This window comes from Meles meles, chromosome 10 (assembly GCF_922984935.1).
Source record: "Meles meles chromosome 10, mMelMel3.1 paternal haplotype, whole genome shotgun sequence".
In the NCBI taxonomy this organism is placed as follows: Eukaryota; Metazoa; Chordata; class Mammalia; order Carnivora; family Mustelidae; genus Meles; species Meles meles.
Window position 1 is genome coordinate 13,556,097 of NC_060075.1, and position 22,085 is coordinate 13,578,181.

At 42.4% G+C, this 22,085-nt stretch overlaps 1 protein-coding gene across 1 annotated transcript; it reads left to right on the forward strand.

Annotated features, from left to right (window-relative positions):
• The first annotated feature begins 294 nt into the window (after positions 1-294).
• On the forward strand, positions 295-7,159 carry MRPS33 (mitochondrial ribosomal protein S33). Its single transcript, XM_046020830.1, has 3 exons — positions 295-410; positions 3,147-3,388; positions 6,792-7,159. The coding sequence occupies exons 2-3, from the start codon at positions 3,174-3,176 to the stop codon at positions 6,895-6,897; spliced, it is 321 nt and encodes a 106-aa protein (XP_045876786.1). The 5' UTR covers positions 295-410; positions 3,147-3,173; the 3' UTR covers positions 6,898-7,159.
• Positions 7,160-22,085: the final 14,926 nt, after the last annotated feature.

The window sequence follows — 22,085 nt, forward strand, 5'->3', positions numbered from 1 at the left end:
CTGGATGAAAAGAGATAGAGGAAGAACAGAAAAAATAAAGTATAAAATGCATTTCATCCTCCAATACGCGGCACGCGCATAACCATTGTTTAGAGGACAGCTCTGTAGCCATTTGCCAACAAAATATATTTGGCGAACGCTGCAAGACATTCCCCTAAAATCCGCCTTTCCCCAACCATCTCCAGTCCACAGAGACGACTCACGGTCCTCACTGCGCAGGGTGCCAGGTGTGACCTTTGAAGCCTCCAAGAGAGAGCGCTAGGAGTTCCGGGTTCCACCAGGGCTCCCCTCTATCCGCGAGCTTCCGCTTCTCCACTGCTCTCCGTTGCAAACTCCCGCCGGAGGTTGCCCCCCGGCCGGGGGCGGGCCTTCCGGGAGAGGGTCGCGCGGGAGAAGAAGGTCGCGAGTAGGTAAGATTGTCCGACAGTTTTGGGGGCTTTCCTGCAATGAGACACGGGCGGTCTTAGAGAGTCCCTGCGAGGATCTCCAACCTCCTACAGTCGCCAAGAATGAGATGAATCGATTTCATAACTAACTAGCTACTAACCATCGTACAAACCATTTGGCCTTTTCCTGCGTAAATTGGGGAATTTACCAAACGAGGGACGTTAGTGTAGTTTCCTCTCCGGCGCAGTTACTCTTTCCCTGATTAGGTCGCGTGCAGACCTGTTTCTCAACTCATCAGACGGCATTTCTGCATCGTAGCTTGGGGGGGGGGGGGAGGGCGGCATTAAGTTTTTTTGCCTTTTACTTTAATGTCTTTAACTTAGTCATATTGAAAGATTCTGTAAGGAGGCATACTAGGGTCCTGAAAAAAATCCTAAGTAACGCTTTCCAGTTAAAAATTTTAAGGTAGTGGGGCACCTGGGTGGCTCAGTGGGTTAAAGCCTCTGCCTTCGGCTCAGGTCATGATCCCAGGGTCCTGGGATCGAGCCCCACATTGGGCTCTCTGCTCAGCAGGGAGCCTGTTTCCTCCTCTCTCTCTGCCTGTCTCTCTGCCTACTTGTGATCTTTGTCTGTCAAATAAATAAATAAATAAATCTTTAAAAAAAAAATTTTTTTTTAAGGTAGTAAAAAGTGACAATCAGCTAATAAATGGCAGAGCCAGAATGCAAACCTAGGCCTCAGGACTCTATGCTGCCTCGTCATTTAAAAAATAAAGTGATGGAAGTTGGAACACATTTGTCTGAGAACACTGTAACAAAACAACAGTTCCCTGGCCACCGTATAACTGGAAATACTGTGCACTTGCAACAGAAATCTATTCAAATGCCATTATAGCGATTAAGTGAAACAAAGCAAAGTTGACTAAGAAACCGTTTGTTTTTAGTTTTTCTTTTATCTGATGTATGGAAAAAGATAATTGAACTGGAGGAAGAGAGAAGGTAAAACACGCAAAGAAACTGTAGCCTCTGAAGGCAATTCGTGGGCATCTGTAAAGCCTTTAAAGGTTTATAGCACTGATTTGTTAATATTTCCTATTTATACATTAAACTGCTAATGCCTTTTTTTTTCTCATTGATGAAAATATAGCCCTACCCCTAACAACCCAGCCCAACCCATTCCTATCCACACAATGAAGCAAGAGTTGAGAGAGAAGCAGATTTTTAAGGGGGGGGTGGGGGTGGGGGTGAAAGGAAAAGGAAGAAGGTTTGCAGGTGATCCCCAGGTTGCAGGGGCAGGAAAGACCCTGGACCTGATAGTTCTCCCATTGCTGGCCTTCAGGTGGCACTATTGGCCTGTTTGGTGGGTGTTCAGATTGGTAAATGGTTTGAGATTGGCATCCTGCAGTTGGGTTTGAGGTCCGCCTCTGCTCTTTCAATGGATCTAGAAATGGACATGAAAAATTCCTTAATTTAAATAAGGTTTTGGGTTTTGTATTTTTTTTTTCTTGGAAGAGCTATTTTGAAATTTACTTAGCCCCATTCTTGCTTAGGAGGATTTTTTTTTGTTTTTTTTAAGATTTATTTATTTAAGTAAACTTGGTGCCCAACATGGGGCTTGAACTCATGACCCTGACTGAGATCAAGAGTCATGTGCTCTACTGATTGAGCCAGCCGGGACCCTCCGAGGGTTGGGGTTTTGGGGTTTGTTTTTCTCCCATTGTTTTTTCAAAATAAGTTTATACCTTTTTCCTGTTTAGATAGCAACTCTTTTTCATCTCCACTGTACTGTCCCCCGAACAGTCTCTTAGCAAAGATTCTCCACCTCACTACAAAATTTCACTTAAACTAGCATATTCTGCCAGCAGTAACCCTACATCTGGTCTGGAACGAGACAGTTATTTCACCAGCGGTGTTCTTGATTTTTTATATATTGCCTATATAATGTTTGATACATGTTGCTTTGATTTCTGCATATTACAGATAGATCATTATACCTATTTCAACATTCTGAGCTTGTGCCTCCAAAGAAAAAGTTACTGTTTACAGCTAATAAGAACTTAGCATGCATTAAAGCAGACTATATAAGATGGAAGATAAGACATAACCTTATAACCCATAAGTCCTTCTATTCAGGAATAAAATGAATCTTAGGGGCTGTTGAGTTTATTTCTGTAAGACTACTCTCTCTGTTTTGTTTCTCCCAAATGGCTCTCAGTCTCTAGGCAGAATTCAGTCCAGCAGCCTAGAGGCTAAATGACCTCATAACTCATTAGCAGTTCTCAGAGCCATCTGGAGCCCTTGAGGAGAACAGTGTTCAAAGGGCTGATAATAAAGACAACAGGGTAATTATTTCTCTGCCATGATTAAACCTTTAGATGGCAAGCAGTCAGCATTTTTATTCTACAGAGTGCTGAGGTGGGTGTTTTCTGAAGGTATAATAATGCTGTGGTTGGATAACTCGTTTGCCTGTCCTCATCTAGCCTACAAATAGGTAAACTGTCAGTAAATAACAAAATGGTTCACCGTAAAAAGGGCAGTGCAGCAAGGTGGTAGTGTGAGAACGTCGAGTGTGGAAATAAGAAATGTGAAGTGGGCTAAGGAAGCCACCATTTGGGCCGTGCATAGTTCTCAGCTCGAAGGCATGTCCTGCCAGCCGCATCACTGATTCACATGTGACTTGCTGTTTTTATTTTGTAAAGTGTTCATTAGATAATCTTGGAATTTCACACACTAACCTGTTTATCTTCTCATTTTCTGTAGGGACTCTTGCTCCTTGCTGCTCAAGAAATGTCTTCACTTTCAGAATATGCCTTGCGCATGTCTCGTCTGAGTGCCCGGCTGTTTGGTGAAGTGGCCAGGCCTACTGATTCCAAATCCATGAAAGTGGTGAAACTGTTCAGTGAGCAGCCTCTGGCCAAGAGGAAAGAGACTTATGACTGGTACCCAAATCACAACACTTATTTTGCACTCATGGGTACACTGCGTTTTCTTGGCCTCTATAGGTAATGGCAAAAACCACACAGTAACCTGTTTGATTTTTCTGGTAGATCAGAAAAGGAAAAATTTAGGCTTTTTTCCCTACAGTTTTGTGATTCTTCTAATAGTGCCCAGATGGCTCAAAGGCATAGTTTTGGGGGGAAAGGCTTTTAAAATGCTCCTAATGGGCACACTGAAAAAAAAATAAAAAAGGAAACCTGTATGTATTGGAAGACATATTTTAATTATGTCTAAAACTGGACTAAGATTGACGAGATACTGAGCTACAGATATGTTTAATTATTTATTAATTTAAGAGCACTCCAAATGATGCAGAGGAAAACTGATCCAAATGCTGGAGAGGAAAACCTCACCCCCTCCCAGCACACCCCCCCGCCCCACAGGCTGCTAGAGCAACAGATTCTCGTTGGTCAGGTGAAGAGAGTCCCTGCCCCAAAACCAGTCTCCTTCCTAGCTGGTTTAGAGGAGCCTCCTTTCTTCCAAGTGGCAGTTTTATTGGAGTTATTACTTCTTTCGACCTTTTTTCTGGCCTTTTTAGTTTGTACCCTTTTTTTTTTAAAACATTTTATTTATTTATTTGAGGGGGAACATGAGAGATGAGAAGGTCAGAGGGAGAAGCAGACTCCCCGTGGACCTGGGAGTCTGATGCGGGACTCGATCCCGGGACTCTAGGATTGTGACCTGAGCTGAAGGCATTTGCTTTTACCAACTGAGCCACCCAGGCGCCCCAGTTTGTACCCTTTTTGATATATTAATTTGGTCTAAATAAGTTGTAGTTCACCTTTAAGAGTAGTATGTGAGGGCACCTGGGTGGCTCAGTCAGCTAAGTACCCTGCTCTTGACCTCAGCTCAGGTCTTGATCTCAGGGACATGAACTCAAGCCCTGCAAAAGAGTAATACGTAGATTGCACAGGCTCTTACCAATATGTGTTGTATGTTTGTGTATGTATTTTGTGTATGTATAGGAAATGGGTGCTCAGGACTACCTATTCCTCTAGAAAGAGAAAAGATCAAATACCTATGTGATCATTTTCTTTAAAAGAAAGTCTTAATTACCAAACTGATACATGCTTATTATAAAAGCATTCAAATTAATAGTGCAGAGTTAAAATACACCTATTTTTTGGGTGCCTGGCTGGCTCAGTCAGTAGAGCATATGGCTCGATCTTGGGGTCCTGTGTTGGGTGTAGAGATTACTTACAAATAAAATATTTTAAAAAATAAATCTACTTTTTAAGATTTAAAGTGTTTTAATTGGACTTGTCTTAGGACAGCAGTACAAAAGTAAAATTGGTACATTCATCCATCCGGTGGATATTTTTAAGTACCTTCCATGGACAGACACTTAAGATGGACACTAGGAGAACAGCAGTGAGCAAAACAGAATAGATTTTCTCAGTTAATATATTATAATAGAGATTATAACCCATAACATATTTTGAATTTCTGGACTCGCTCTGGGACTTTCTCTCTTGCTATTAGTCTGAGCTCAGAAAATAAAAATTGATTTTATTGTGACCCCAAGTAAAATACCATTGGAAGGCAGATCTCCTGAGTAGAAAAGTATAACCCATTCACAAAGTCACATTCAGCTATTTTAATTGACCCGTTTGGTGCCACTCTCCATTTGTTTGAAAAATAAATCCTGACTATCTTTGGGGACGGGGGGAGAAATACTTTGCATTTAGTTATCCATGGAAAAGCACAACGATTTTCATGTATTTGTCACTAGTTATGGTAAACGGTGCGTCTGATGGAAGGCCTCCTGTGGCATCAGGCAGGGTGAAACTAGACAATCTTCAGTAAAGAGAATATTACTCAAAGACCTGCAAGCTGGGGAGGGTGGCACAGGTTCTCCCAAACACTGACTCGTTCAGTCCCTCAGGCACACAGGTGCTTGGCTGTATCATCAGAGACAAAGACCCCTGGCTTCGGAGCGATCCTTCTGGCGGAGGGTTGATGGGAGTGGAGGAGGGAGGGAAGAAGGGGAGAGCAAACGTACTGGATGAGTAAATGATGTGGTATGCCATAAAGCTGAGTGTGTCCTGGGGAAGGAACAGTAAAGCCGCCTGAGCAGGAAGAATAGTCACAGGGCACCTGGTGGGCGGGGAGAGGACGGGCCTCCATATTAAACAGGACAGTCAAGGTCAGCCTTTTCGAGAAGATGAGGTTTAAGCACTTGAAGGTGGTGAGTGAGACAAGTGGGATGTGGGGAAGAACTGTTCAGGCAGAGGCAAGAGCAGAGCAAAGGCCGTGAGGTGCGAGTTCTCTTTGCGGGTTCTAGGAGTAGTGCAGGCGACTTGAGAGGGAGAGGGTGGTAAGGCCACAGGCAGATGATGAAGGGCTTTGAGGGCCATGACACAAGGTCCTGGCTTTTGCTCTGGGTGAAATGGGGAACAGTCTGTAGGCCCGTGAACAGAGGAGTGATGTGATGTCACAGTTGAGAAGAATTACTCTGGCTGCTCTGTTGAGAATAGGTGATTTGGGGGCATTCATAGCTACTTGAGGTCATATATGTCCACCGTGTTCACGGAATGGAACAGTGTACCCTACAAAACCAGTCTATTTGAAAACTACCTAAGGAGTTAACAGTTGGGCCCGGCACGACCCCCTCTTATATTTAATTTGTATGCCATTATTATCCATCCTTGACAGGTGAGGAAACTAAGACACAGAGAGGGAAAATCACTTATCCAAGGTCACACAGCTACTAAATGGTAGACGGAGCTGTGATCGGAACCCAGGATGAAATGGGTTCCAAACCTTACATATTTAAATGCTATATACTGTTCTAGGCATTTAATCTTAGAATGCAGTCGTTTTTCTAGAGTACAGGCAGTCTTAGCTTACACCCCAGCCATATGTACAAACAGCCCTGGCCGCCTTGATCTCTAGAGTACCTGTCTGTCGGTTTGGCTTCATTCTACCTGAGCCTTCCCCCAGCAGCCTTTTTGTCTGGATTATCCATGGCCATTAAGGTAGCCTCCTTCAGACCTCTTCCCCTCATAGTAGGTGTTAATTCCTGGGGCTTTCAGGGTCTCTGTGTAGCTCTTCAAGGTGAGACCCACTTTCTGTTTCCCAATGGTCAGTGTTAGCGTTACACGGAAATTTGAGGTAATCATTAGATTTGTCTCATTGTTGCATCAGCTTATATGGACTGGCCTGGGAGTTTTAGTCGCTTGTGGCACTGTTTCTGTGAGGGGACACTGTGACTTAGAAATGAACTTCTGGAACACAACTCATGTGTATGTTGGGGACTCTCTGTCCTTTCTGTTCACCAAGCTAAGCATGTGCCCTGAGAAGTCAGGGACTGATAAGCAGAGCAGCCTGAGGGAACAGAGCTAGATTGGTGTGCTGTTCCCATCAGGTCAAAATACGGGCTAATTATTTTTTCCTTTCTCCATTCAGAGATGAGCACCAGGACTTCAGGGATGAGCAGTTGCGCCTAAAGAAGCTTCGTGGCAAGGGGAAACCAAAGAAGGGAGAAGGGAAAAGAGCAACAAAAAAGAAATAGTTTGGTCCATCAGAAGAACAAAGCTCTTTCTCAGCAACTGACAGCAGAAGAAGGTGTATTTACCTTTCCACATATTCGAGGAATGTAAACTTCAGAAACTGAGGATGATTTGGAGGAACACGATAATTTCTGTGTTGAAGTCCAATCCAGTTGACTAGTGACTGGTTTCCTGGACACATTCTAATTCTCCAGTTACTTTGGCCTTGGTTTTATACCCTGAGGTTCACCTCTTTCTCTAAAGAAATGAATTGCATAGACTTGATTGAAGAATGACTCATTTGGGGTGGGAATGGGATGTTGGGGACTTGGGGAAAACTCACTGAATGAGCATCTTTTAGTCTCCCCAGGATCCCTCCTTGCTTCCCCACGACACCAGTCCCAAACTCTTCCATCCCTCTAGCCGTTCAGCCACTGTCTGACCACCAAGCTTACAAACTTAATGTACCTCCTCTCCACCTCCTCCTTAGAGAGTATCTTCTAAGGTAGATTTGTGGGAAAGGATCTACCCGCTAAGAGTACTGAGTGAGTACCTGCTGGGGCCCTAGTAATAACCATGGTTAGCGAGCTGAGAAAACAGTCCCTACCTCATGGAACTTTCGGGCTTGTAGGAAAGACTAATATCATGATATAAATAAAATTGTATTAAATGCTACAGAGGAAAAATCCAGACTTCTGCAAGAGTGTGGATCAATCAGTGGCTCAGTCCAGAGATAGCAAGAGACTCAAACCTCTAGAGTTTAAAGAAGGCCTCCCTAAAGAGATGGCATTTCAGCTGAGCTCTGCAGGCAGGATGAATAAGAGAAGGGGGGGCACCTGCTGGCTGTCAGTAAAGCATGACTCTTGATCTCAGGGTCATGAGTTCGAGCCCACATGTGGTGTATTTTGCTTAAAATTAAGGTGCACCTGATTGGCACAGTCGGTAGAGCATGCAACTCTTTATCTTTGAGTTGGGAGTTCAAGCCCCACATTGAGCACAGAGCTTACTTAAAAAATAACACACAAAATCATCGGGGTGCCTGGTTGGCTCAGTTCAAGGAGCATGTGACTCTTTAATCTCAGGGTTGTGAGTTCAAGCCCCTCACTGGGTATAAAAATTACTTAAAAATTGGAAAAATCTTAGTAATTAAAATTTTTTTAAAAGATAAAAATGATGGGCAAAATGTGAAGCACAAGAAAACATCCTATTTGAGGAACTGAAAAAAGATGACTCTATGGGTTTCACCTGGAAACAAGGCCAGACAATGAAACGCTTTCCAAGTTCTTTTTTTTAAAGATTGATTTTATTTATTAGAGAGTATGCACATGCATGTACACAAGTGGGGAGAGGAGCAGAGAGAGAGAGACAAGCAGACTCCATGCTGAACACAGAGCCTCATGTGGGGCTCGAGGCCCACCTCGATCATGGCCTGAGCTGATAGCAAGAGTCAGACGCTTACCTGACTGTGCCACCCAGGTGATCTAGAGCTTTGCAGTTTCAGTGAAAAAGCTTGGACTTAACCAACTTAGCCAGTGTGTGAAGTGTTATTTCTTTGAGAGAGGATTCTTGTATATACACAAATAGCTAGCTGCTCATTTAAGTGAATTCTAACAGTGAATTTTCAATGAGGTTATGAGGGCTTCTCTGATTTTTTAAAATCTTTTTTTTTTCAAGATTCTTATTTATTTATTTGACAGAGAAGATCATAAGTAGGCAGAGAGGCAGACAGAGAGAGAGAGAGGGGAAGCAGACCCCCTGCTGAGCAGAAAGCCCGATGTGGGACTCGATCCCAGGACCCTGAGATCATGACCTGAGCCGAAGGCAGCAGCTCAAACCACTGAGCCACCCAGGCGCCCCTTCTCTGATTTTTTTTTCTCAAGTTCCAAAAATCTAGCACTGTTTAGTAAATTTTTTAAAGTCCTTTTTCTTTTCTTTTGTAAAATTTACCATCTTAACCACCTTTAAGCGTATAGTACAGGAATGTTAACCATACGCACCTTGTCCTGCTAAAGTACTTTATAACCCTGTTAAAAAGTTTTTTCCTGCCTCTCAGGAAAAGGGCAGAGTGCACAGCAAGAGGACACACAGCAGCCCCTGAAGCTATGATTTCCCTTCCCTGCAGCATTAGAGGTGCTGGCGGTAATTGCCCTGCAAATAATTCCTGAATTAGTAAGAGTCCCATTATATATGTTTTGATAAAGTATAGTTTTAAAGATACATGATCCAGATGGTATGACTAGGGCCCATATTACAGTCTTAAAAACTACTAAAATCGGGGGCGCCTGGATGGCTCAGTGGGTTAAAGCCTCTGCCTTCGGCTCGGGTCATGATTCCAGCTTCCTGGGATCGAGCCCCGAATCGGGCTCTCTGCTCAGCGGGGAGCCTGCTTCCTCCTTCTCTCTGCCTACTTGTGATCTCTCTCTCTGTCAAATGAATAAAATCTTTAAAAAAAACCCAAAACTACTAAAATCAGGTAATTTGTGTCTGACAGATGTAATTTCAGCAGGGGCCCGAGAATCCATTCATTTAGAACTTTTTCCGGAGTGCTTGCCCTGTGCCAGCCACATGCTAGTTGTAGAGAACACAAATAGGCTTAGTCCCAAGGATTGTGTGGACGGTTGTGTTGTAAGACATGGACAAGATGCCAGGGACTTGCTCAGAAAAGTGCACACTTTCTGTTACTCTTGGCCAGTACAGCTGAGCCAGATGGGTACAAGATGAACCCAGGACGTCGGGCCGAGAAACAGGCTCTCAGCCTGAGCAAAGTAAAGAACCACCCAATGGATGTTCTGAATGATGCCATCTCCCAACTCGTGGAGAGGCCTGAATGTGAGAGGAGCTTCAACGAATTAGCGTGGTATTTTAAAGAGAAACTGCCTCTGGGCGCCTGGGTGGCTCAGTGGGTTGAAGCCTCTGCCTTTGGCTCAGGTCCTGATCCCAGGGTCCTGGGATTGAGCCCCGCATCCCGCACTCTGCTCCGCAGGGAGCCTGCTTCCTCCTCTCTCTCTCCGCCTGCCTCTCTGCCTACTTATGATCTCTGTCAAATAAATAAAATCTTAAAAGAGAGAGAGAAACTGCCTCAGGTACAAATAGTTGACCTGAGTCAGAAAACAAGCAGTCCGTGTGCTGGTTTGCTGACGGCCGCTGAACCTGCAAGGAGCCTTAGCACAGGCTGACAGGGAAGCGCGCGGACAAATGAGCAGCAGATGAGCATGCTACTGAAAATCAGAGACTCCCACTAACGTTCATCTGTATGTAAGCTGTATCCTGAAACACCTGACACAGCAAATGCTACCTCACTTTAATAGCCTGTACTGAACGTGGTGGACCAGATGGAACATGGAGGGTAGGAAGGGCGGGGGGTGGTAATCTTGATGCCACAAAAGCAACCCAGGTCAGGACAGCAGCAACTGACGTTTAAGACAAGGACTCCGTGCAATGAGGGGAAAACATCTTTAGCTGTAGGTGTAGCCTAGCCAGATGTGTAACGGGATTTTCTTCTGGTCAAGACCAAAACTATTTGTTTTCCTTCAAATGTTTGGCGTGCATGGAGGATTTTGCCCTTGATTTCCATGTGGCACCGTAAAATAGGCTGGGTTTGGGATTTCAAAGTCACAGACTGGGATGCAGTTCTACTTACTGGCCTTGTGACCTTCAGTCACTTATCTTCACTGAGCTTCTATCCATCTCTGCAAAATCATACGCTTCACTAGATTCATGAAATACTAAGATTTGTGAATTCGTGAATCGTGAAAGATTAATCAAACGTTTTCACATATGGTTATTTGTGTGATGTGTAAGAATTACTACGTCTTACCAATAGATTCTTCTGATGTAGTGTTGACAAAGAGATGCTAAAAATACATAATTCTCTACTTCTACATGAAACACAGCAGGTTCAGGAAGCAGTAGGTGGGAGATGCATTTTATTATTTACATAATCTTGGGTTCCAGAAATACTTTTTCAAAAGCATCATATCGGGGCTCCTGGGTGGCTCAGCGGGTTGGGGCCTCTGCCTTCGGCTCAGGTCATGATCCCAGGGTCCTGGGATCGAGCCCCGCATTGGGCTCTCTGCTCAGCAGGAGCCTGCTTCCTCCCTCTCTCTCTCTCTGCCTGCCTCTCTGCCTACTTGTGATCTCTGTCAAATAGATAAATAAAATCTTTAAAAAAAAATTTTTTTTAATTAAAAAAAACAAAAGCATCATATCTATGTGTGTACATATATCTAAATATGTATGAGCATATAAACAAAATGCTTTTACTTGTAAAGCACCTTCTGGAAAAGAATAAGTCAAAATTAAAAATTCCACCCTCTTCACCCTTTCCTTTTTTCCTCACACATTTCCTCCAAAGCTTCTAAGTGCCTAATTTTAGAGATTTAGAGGCAGGAACAAACTTCAAAGGAAACAGATAGAGGGAAATGTCTTTTAAACTGCCTACTCTTGTCTTCACAGTCCTTTTTCTTAAGTACTCAAAAGTTCAAAAGAAAACATTTCTTTTAGAAAAAGAATCAATAAAACAAACAGTAAAAACATTCAAGAAGACTTAGTAAAACAGGGAAATAAACCATAAATCCCGGGATGTCAAGAACTAGGAAACCTGTAAAACATTTATGCTGAACTTAAAACTGAAATGTTTTTTAAATGACAGGAAGGCAGCAAAAGAGGAGGACTGTGAAACTAGGGGAAGGAGTGACCACAGAAACAACCCAGATGCAGTTTCTCACTTAATTGTTGAGGTCTGGCAATATTATAAGTTCATGGGAAAGTAGAAACCAGAACCAAACCAATGTAGATCCTAAGACCTTTTTCATTCTACATAAAGGTGCTTTCTGAGACAGAAGATAGATTCACTGATGGAGAGCTTTCTCTATTACAGAAAATAGGAGCTCCTTATTGACCATCTAAATTGGTGCTTAGTCCAAAATACCTTCCCAAAAGAGCCAACACTAACTGACCTATTGAGTTTAGCATAAAAATAGCATTCTCAAGAAATTAAGTCTTAGGACACAGGTAAAATCTAAAAGTCTGAGTGTATCTAGTATAAGAACAGATCAATCAATGCATTAAGCACCAAACAAATGTAAATTCTTTTTTTTTTTTAATTTGTTTGACAGAGATCACAAGTAAGCAGAGAGGCAGTCAGAGAGAGAGGGGGAAGCAGGCTCCCTGCTGAGCAGAGAGCCCAATTCGGGGCCAGATCCTAGGACTCTGGGATCCTGACCTGAGCCGAAGGCAGAAGCTTTAACCCACTGAGCCAGCCAGGCGCCCCCAAATGTAAATTCTTAATAAAGAGAGAGATCAATGCAGTGGAATCATCAGGATTGACTTTACAAGCAGGGAAAGAAAGCAATGAATACAAGTAATGTCCGCATTTTTGGAGCACCTACCACACTCCCCTCATGGAGCTTTGGAGGCCTGATGTTACTTCCATATGATAAGTATCCCCGTTTTACAGGTGAGGAAACTGAGGCTTAAGTCTTGTGCCCAGGATCACACAAGTCTAAGTGTCCAGACTGAGGTTTAAATCCAAGCCACCTGACTTCAAAGCCTGTACCACCAATCACCACACTGTTAGAGGTGGGGTCTTCAAGCAGAGAGAGGGTTACCGCAGATGGTATGTGCAAAGACCCACAAACAACGGAACTCTGGTTGACAAGAGCTATAAAGAGCATGGCCTTGCCACTTCAGAGCCATAACCAAATGATCCCTAAAGTTCCCAGTGTCCTTTTGACCTGACAGTGTAGCAATGAACTGAGTCTGAAGATGATTGTAACAGTAACTACCATTCGTCCAGTGCTTTCCCATTAGCTGGGAAATTCTACATATATGTGTATAGTATATATGTGTGTGTATATATGTGTAACTCTATAAGTTATACCACCTAATTCTTAATAACAGCTGTATTACCTTCCCCGTTCTACAGGTGGACTTGAGTTTAGAGCTGTGGTTTTCAGCTGTGGCTATGCATGAGAATCACCTGGGGGAGGTTAGAATACTGTGCCTGGTTCCGCTCCAGACCAACTCAAGTTGGGGCAGGGAGAGAAATAACTTAAGCATTGGGTTTTGTTTTTGTTGCTGTTTAAGTAGGTTCCATGCCTAGTGTGGAGTCCAACACAGGGCCTGAAGCTAGAACCCTGAGATCAAGACCCATCTGAGATGAAGAGTTAGAAGCTCAACCACCCCAAGCTCTGGTATTTTTGAAAAGCTCCTCAGTTGGCTCTACTGTGCAGCTGAGGTTAAGAATCACTGGCTTAGGGACACCTGTGGTTCAGTCATGACCTTAGCTCAGGTCATGACCCCGGAGTCGTGGAATGGAGCTCCACCTTGGGCTGCGTGCTCAGCGGGGAACCTGCTTCTCCCTCTCCCTCTGCCCTTTCCCTCTTCTTGTGTGCTCGCTCTCTCTGTTAAATAAATAAAATCTTAAAGTAAAAAAAGAATCACTGGCTTAAACCAGAATGGAACCAGACTGGTGACCAGCTGACTGGGGCAACTGGTCTGAAGGAGTGGGAAGGGCTAGGTCCCTCTGGGACTCTAGCCATGTAACAGGTCAGGCCCCCACCGCCAGGGGGTCTACTACCTTTGAGGGGACTTGTAGGCAGAGCGCAGGGAGAGCCAAGGCGGCAGGCACAGTGCAAATCCCAGCCAGCATGCAGGAAAGCAGCAGCAGTGTGAACCCCTGACACGGAAGGGCCGGCAGCAGCCATCAGCGTGGTGATGCGAGCACTAGGGACAGGAAGGGCTGTGTCTCTATGAGAGCCGGTAACGACCTGTGCTTACTGCACTTCTTCTGTTCGCAGGCAGGTAAATTCTTGGTGGAAGGGCACCTGGATGGCTCAGCCAGTTAAGCTGTTAAGCATCTGCCTTCCGCTCAGGTCATGATCCCTAGTCCCAGCTCAATGAAGACTCTGCTTCTCCCTTTGACCTGCCCCCTCTCATACTCTCTCTCTTCCTCTCTCTCAAATAAATAAAATCTTAAAAAAAAAAATCTTGGTAGAAAGGCTATTTGAAGCTGGAAAATAAAGTTAGGGTGGCAAAGTCACCGCCACGGGAATATCCAAAGTGGATCTAACATGTTAGGATTCAGTGAAGGGAAAGGAAAAATTAACTCACATAAATCTGATTTGTATACAACCTTTTAGAAATACACAAAGAATATGAAAATTGGGATTTGTCTGTTCAGTGTTTCTTTCTTTGGACATTTTACCTTTCTTTAGTCTTCACTCTTAGCTTTTGGTGGGAGACTAGTGGGAGTAAAAACACGACTGTCTTTCCCCCAGGGGCACAAGACCTACCCTTGTCAGTCAAGTTGAGGCTTAAGGCTCAGAAGACAGGCTCAGCCTGCCCACAGCAGATCACCACCAGAGACTCCTGAGTTCGCATGCTGGGATGCAACCTAGGCATCTGCATTTCCAACAAGCCCTTCCAGGTGATAAACACACAATCTAAAGAATGAGAATCCCTACTTTTGGCATTCTGATGGAACCCGTAAAGACAGAAAGAGAAAAATCCTGGTTCCAAGATCCCTAATGAACCACAAGATAGAAGCATCCAGATGACCTTGTGCTTGTAAATATATCAACAATGTCTTGAGTCAACCTTGAATTGTAATATGCAGCATCATCAGCCTCCTTCTGCTTCTGATTTTATAATTCTCCAACCAGCACACATGTCTGTCTGATTTTATTCTTAGCAAGTCCTTAGGGTTAATAATTGCTTATTCTAGTATGATCTAGAATGATCTTATCTCTATAGTGGTCTTTGTGGGGGCAGGTCCAAGGTTACAGAGCTAGCAAGGATATCACAATCCCTGGATGCTCAATTCCAGGCATGTGGGCTGTTCGAGACCATCTGTGCAGGTTGTAAACTTCATCAGAGAAAAGATGGCATGACCAGAATTATTCTTCTTGTGAAAAATAATCACTTGATCTTTCCTCCTCTTTTATTAGTCTTATGAAGTCTCCCATTGCATTTCACAACCAGCATAAATAGCAGGGAAGATGAAAGTGAAGAAAAACTCAGTGATCTCATTTGGAGATCACAGTCTGTCCTTAGCACAACAGGTGGGCCCTCCAGGATTCTGTTTGTCGCATGGCAAAGCCACTCAGACATCAGCTCCCCAAGGAGGGCAGGGTGACCAGGTGATGTATGGAAAATAGGAATGAAGAAAATTAGTCCAGAAAAAAATGAAACAAGGTAAAACCAGAGAGGGAGACAAACCGTAAGAGACTCTTCATCTTAGGAAACAAACCGAGGGTTGCTGGAGGGGAGGGGGCTGGAAGGGATGGGGTGGCTGAGGGATGGACATTGGGGAGAGTATGCACTATGGTGAATGTTGGGTATTATGTAAGACTGATGAATCACAGTCTTATTATAGCCCTGACACAAATAATACATTGTATGTTAATTTTTTAAAAATTTAAATTAAAGAAAATTAGTCCAGATCATCTACACAACAAAGACCACCCAAAAACATTGTCAAATGTTTTGCCAAGAACAAGTATTACTTCAGTGAGTCCCCAAAAGGTTTTTTAGAAAGAACACGAATTCCTAGCACTCTTTCTTTGGACATTTTACCTTTCTTTAGTCTTCACTCTTAGCTTTTGGTGGGAGACTAGTGGGAGTAAAATCCACGCAGACGGATGCAGCTATGTTCTTACTAAATATGAAGCACCTGAGAAAGCAGCAAACTCAGAACAGCCATTGGAGCTATGTTTTCCTAATTGTCACTATTCTTCAGGAGCCCCAATCAGCTGAAAACTTGTGCGAACCCCCCCATATCTTGCTTTCCCTTTTATCTCCCACCGAAGACCAAGGTCACCACTGCCCTCCGCCGTCCTTGACCCACAGCCCTTGACTGGCTTGCCTGGACGCCTCCCCTCCCTCTCCTGCATTGCCCGCTCCTGTGTAACCTCGACAGGGTGAGTCACTCTCATTCACACCCCTGGCTGGTTCAGGTACAATGAAGAATCTGTTTCTGAAAAAGAGAGGCTTCTAATATTTTTTATTAACTGTTCCCAGCGAAAGGCAGATCTGTGCTGTCCATCTTGCTCTTAGGTTGTCCTAACTAGCAGGCTCGGCTGAAGGAGACAACAGTTGACAGTGTTCCAGCCTTTTGACTCAAAGTGTGCCACCAAGACCCCCTGGGAGCTTGTTAGATACGCACAGCCACAGGCCCTCTCCAAACCCTTTGCATCAGGATCTGCATCTTAACAAGATCCCCCGGTGGTTTGTATGCACCTGAAAGCAGGAGAATCACTAGTTTAGATATGCATTAACCTGCAGAGTGCTGAAAGGTGTACCAGGGACCTGGATATAGTCTCTCTGCCTTTACTCACGCAGTCCATTCTCTCTGCCTGGAAATGCCTTCTGTTGTAGCTCATCAACCTGGCCAACTCCTACTTGTTCTTCAAGGCCAAGCCCAAAGATCCCATCCCCATTGAAACCCTCCTGATACCCTGAGTCAAAAACCAATCATTTCCCAGACACCTGGGGGGCTCAGTGGGTTAAGCATCTGAATCTTCTGCTCAGGTCTTGATCTCAGGGTCTTGAGTTCAAGCCCTGTGTTGGCTCCATGATGGGTGTGGAGCCTACTTAAAAAAAAAAAAAATAGCAAAAACTAATCATCCTGTCTTCTGTGTTCCCTTGATATATTACAACTATTATACCCAATATATACCAATATCATAGAGTCTTCATGCCATATTATATTTATACATTTTCATATAATTCACAAGAATTTGAGTTACTCAAGGACAAAGAAAACATTTTATCTATGTTCCCTAACACCCAGCCCAGGACTTGGAATAGAGGCTCAATAAATGTTACATGAAAACTATCTTTAGATCTTTTCTTCCATTGTTTTAGTCAAGTAATAGTAGATCTTACTCCATCACTTGAAGATTTTCACATTATAACTTTGTATCCTTTAAAAACCTTTCTTACATCTTTGGTAGCTCATTTACAGTGAGTATTCAAAAACAATTTCAGTGGCCTGGACACAATCTCTGAATTGCGATAGAGATTTCTGCTTCCTTTCCTTCGCACACACCCCTCTCCCACAAGATAACATATCCATTGCTGAAAAGGCAACTTATAAAGTAAATCTTTTTAGGTGGGATAGGAGGTGGTAGAATAATAGGAATTATTGTATTTCTTCATTTCCATTAAGCCTATCTTGAGGGGCCCCTGGGTGCGCTGTGGGTTGAGCATCCAACTCTTGGTTTCTGCTCAGTTTGTGATCTCAGGGTCATAGAATCAAGCCCTGCATTGGGCTCCGTACTCAGCAGGGAGTCTGTTTCAGATTCTCTCTCTCTCTCTACCTCTGCCCCTTCTCCCCACTACCATTCCCTGCACACACACATACTCTCTCTCTCTCAAATAAAGAAATCTTTTTTTAAAAGCGTGTCTTGATACCTCCAATATTTTCTTGCAAATATACATCTGATTTTACTGAATCAGTTGTAAGTGAAAGGCAAGAAAACAGTAAAGATAAGAAAATAAAGTAGAAAATAAGTAGTGATCCAAGAGTCCCAATAATTAACAGCTGTGTTCTTAAACACAGAAGAAAACACGCAGGTAATTATGGGGCACTTACAGAGTTGGCATAACCCCGCAGGTTAACAATGATCTCGTGAAAGACTGTATGTAGTCATGTACCAGCCTGCATGAGATAACACACAGCCTGAGATGTTCACTGGTAATATACAATGAGCAATTATCACTGCTCAGTGCTCGTCAGCAGTGCACAGCTATGAGCAGCTCATGGTCCATAAGATTCATCCAAATGGCCCACAGATTGGTCTTAGTCATTGTTCCCATTTATTCTGAAGGCTGGCAGGAGTAATTAAGAGACACTAGGTGAACTTCTGCTTTCTAAAGTGGGCTTTGCAATATTTATCAAGAGGTTAAATATGAATATCCTTTGACTCGAGTGTCCCACATGTCTAGAGCACAGAACTATAGATATAAATGCACAAAAATTTTCACTGAAGTTTTTATAGAAAAAATATGAAACAATCTATATGTTCAACAAGAAAATTACTAAATAAATTATATTAAATCCATACCCTGGATATTGCACAGTTTTTAAAAAGAAATATGTATAAATGCACTAACATGGAAAGATGTCAGTGATACATTAAAAAAAATCAAGTAACAGAACATTCTATCATAATACTCTGGTATGAAACTCCTTAAAAATTATATGTAGGAACATACTGCCAGTTCACTTTAGACTTCCTCTTTCCCTGTTCCTAACTCCCATCTTCAGCAGTGGGAAACATAGCTCCCACTAACTACAATGTACTTACTTCATTGCTGAATCCTAGGACACCAAAAAAATAGCTGGAGAATCACTGCTTGAATGTTTTTACAATAAGAACTCATGATTTTTTCATTAAAAATTAATAAAGCAGACCTGTTCCTGGAAGTATTGATTGGCACACCCCTAATATACCCTTTATTCTTTGAGCAATCCCCTTACTTTCTAACACAAGGAATTATAAATGAATGTTTAAAAAGGTGGCATTCATTAGATCCTCATTTCACTTTTTGGAAGTTAGCCTAAGAGTATAATGATAAATGTTTACAAAAATTTCACTGCAAGGATAACCATCACATCATTAGAAATGACCTAATAACAATTTTAAAACTACCTAAGGGGCGCCTGGGTGGCTCAGTGGGTTAAGCATCTGACTCTGGATTTCAGCTCATGTCATGATCTCAGGGTTGTGAGATCGAGTCCCACAGCAGGCTGTGTGCTAAGTATGGAGCCTGCTTAAGATTCTTTCTCTCCCTCTCCCTCTGCCCCTCCTCCCCACTTGTGTGCTCTGTCTCTCTCAAAAATAAATAATAAATAAATAAAATATTTTTTTAAAAAAGAAACTACCTGAATGTCCAACAACAGATAATATACTGAGTAAAATACATCAATGGAACAGAATACAGAAAGGCAATACAGTGTTAATAACAAATTCTAATTCCAAGAAAACTAGATTTGGATCCCAGGTCTACCAGTTATCACATGTGTGGCATTGGGTAAGTGACTTATCTTCTATGTGCTTCAGTTTCCTCTGTGTGACATGAAAATGATAATAGTATCTTCCTCATGTGAGCTGCCACAAAGATTAAATGAGGTATAGTTGTAAAAGACTTGGAACTGTCTAAGAACAATATAAGTGTTAGCTGTTATTATTAATATTATTATCCCACCATTACAAATGATGCAGAAAAAAGCATGACTTTATTAATCTGCCAAAAGTTACCTCACGAAACCACCTCTATTAGCTTCAAAAACACAAAGAGAGAGAGAAAGAATATGCCAAAAGTTAACAGTGTTTACTCTGGGATGATTACATTCTAAGTGACTTTCCTAATCTTGCTTCTTTGAGTTTTCTAAGTTTTTTTAATTTTTTTTTATAAACATATAATGTATTTTTATCCCCAGGGGTACAGGTCTGTGAATCGCCAGGTTTACACACTTCGCAGCACTCACCATAGCACTTACCCTCCCCAATGTCCATAACCCCACTCCCCCGCCAACCCCACCTCCCCCCAGCAACCCCCAGTTTGTTTTGTGAGATTAAGAGTCACTTATGGTTTGTCTGAGTTTTCTAAGTTTTCTATTATCAATATCCATTACTTGTTTAATTAAAAATGTTCAAAGAATAATAAATGATACTCAGAAAACGATAGAAAACTCCTGAAAAAAACTGAGGAAGATGCAAAGAAATGGAAAAACATTCTATGCTCATGGATTGGAAGAACAAATAATCTTAAAATGTCTATGCTACCCTGAGCAATGTACACACTCAATGCCATCCCTATCAAAATACCATCAAACTTTTTTCACAGAGCTGGAACAAATAATCCTAAAACTTGCCTGGAACCAGAAAAGACCCCCAAATAGCTAAAGAAATGTTGAAAAAGAAAACCAAACTTGGTGGCATCATAATTCCAGACTTTGAACTCTATTACAAAGCTGTCATCATCAAGACAGTATGGTACTAGCACAAAACCACATATAGACCAGTTGAACAGAAGAGAGGGCCCAGAAATGGACCCTCAACTCTATTGTCAACTAAACTTTGACAAACCAGATAAGAATTTCCAATGGAAAAAAAAGACAGTCTCTTCCACAAATAGTGTTGGGAAAACTGGACAGCCACATGCAGCAGAATGAAACTGGACCATTTCCTTACATCATATGCAAAAATTGACTCAAAATGGGTGAAAGACCTAAATGTGAGATAAGAATCTATCAAAATCCTAGAGAAGAACACAGGCAGCAACCTCTGAGACCTCAGCCACAGCAACTATTGCTAGACATGTTTCCAAAGGCAAGGGAAACAAAGGCAAAACTGAACTATTGGGACTTCATCAAGATAAAAGCTTTTTCACAGCAAAGGGCAGTCGACAAAATCAAAAGACAACTGGCAGGATGGGAGAAGATATTTGTAAATGACATATCAGATAAAGGGCTAGTATCCAAAATCTATAAAGAACTTACCAAACTCAAAACCCAAAGAACAAATAATCCAGTCAGGAAATGTGCAGAAGACATGAGCAGACATTTCTGCAAAGAAGACATCCAAATGGCCAACAGACACATGAAAAAGTGCTCAACACCACTCGGCATCAGGGAAATACAAATCAAAACCACAGTGAGATACCACCTCAAACAGGTCAGAATGGCTAAAGTTAACAAGTCAGGAAATGACAGATGTTGGCGAGGATGCGGAGAAAGGGGAACCCTCCTACACTGTTGGTAGGAATGCAAGCTGGTGCAGCCACTCTGGGAAACAGCATTGAGGTTCCTCAAAAAGTTGAAAATAGAGCTACCCTATGGCCCAGCAATTGCATTACTGGGTATTTACCCTAAAGATACAAATGTAATGACCCAAAAGGGCATGTGCACCCCAATGTTTATAGCAGCCATGTCCACAATAGGCAAACTATGGAAAGAGCCCAGATGTCCATCTACAGAGAGATGAATGGATAAAGAAGATGTAGTATATACATATATATGTATATATATATATATATACACAATGGAATATTACTCATCCATCCAAAAAAAAAAAAAAAAAAGAAATCGGTAATTTGCAGCAATGTGGATAGAACTAAGAGGATTTTATGCTAAGTGTAGTAAGTCGATCAGAGAAAGACAATTATCATATGGTCTCACTGATATGTGGAATTTTTTTAAAAGACCTTATTTATTTATTCGACAGAAAGAGAGAGAGAGAGATCACAAGTAGGCAGAGAGGCAGGCAGAGAGAGAGGGGGAAGCAGGCTCCCTGTTGAGCAGGGAGCCCGATATGGGGCTCAATCCCAGGACCCTGAGATCATGACCTGAGCTGAAGGCAGAGGCTTCATCCACTGAGCACCCAGGCGCCCCTGATATGTGGAATTTAAGAAACAAAACAGGATCACAGGGGAAGAGAGCAGAAATAAAACAAGAGGAAACAAGAGAGGGAGACAAACCATAAGAGACTCTTAATCATGGGAAACAAACTGAGGGCTGCTGGAGGGGAGGAGGGTGAAGGGATGGGGTAACTGGGTGATGGACATTAAGGAAGGCACATGATGTGATGAGCACTGGGTATCACATAAGACTGGCGAATCACAGACCTGTCCCCCTGAAACAAATAATACATTATATGTTAATTAATTGACTTTAAATTTTAAAAATGTTTTTAAAAAGTAAAATAAAGAATAATAAATGGGACACCTGGGTGGCTCAGTGAATTCATTTATGTAGTGTCTTCACTACATATGTCTTCATTTATGTAGTGACTGCCTTATTTATTTATTTTTTTAAGTAGACTCCATGCCCAGTGTGGAGCCTAACACAGGGCTCAAACTCACACACGACCCTGAGATCAAGACCTGAGCTGAAATCAGGAGTTGGACACTTAACTAACTGAGCCACCCAGATGCACCATGGTTGCCTTATTAAATATAAATTTCAGAGGCTATAGTTTAAAACTATAATATTTGTTGTTACTTTTTAATTTCACTCACTCATGAGACATTTTTCCTGTAATTAGATGGTACGCCACCAGGTGACAGTAGTGTCTCAGTCATGGCGTAGTAACTGGAAGAGAAAGGATTTCGTGGCACGGTGTTCTCACGAATACCTTCTAATGTTTTAATTCTCTATTAAAATCTCTTAAGTTAATTGAATAAGGTAGATATTTCTTTTATA

What these genes read in the sequence shown, in the direction of transcription:
- MRPS33 (XM_046020830.1), top strand. Translation starts at nt 3,174, where the DNA reads ATGTCTTCACTTTCAGAATATGCCTTGCGCATGTCTCGTCTGAGTGCC. An exon ending in CGTTTTCTTGGCCTCTATAG is followed by an intron (nt 3,389 to 6,791) that starts GTAATGGCAAAA and finishes TTCTCCATTCAG; the next exon opens with AGATGAGCACCAGGACTTCA.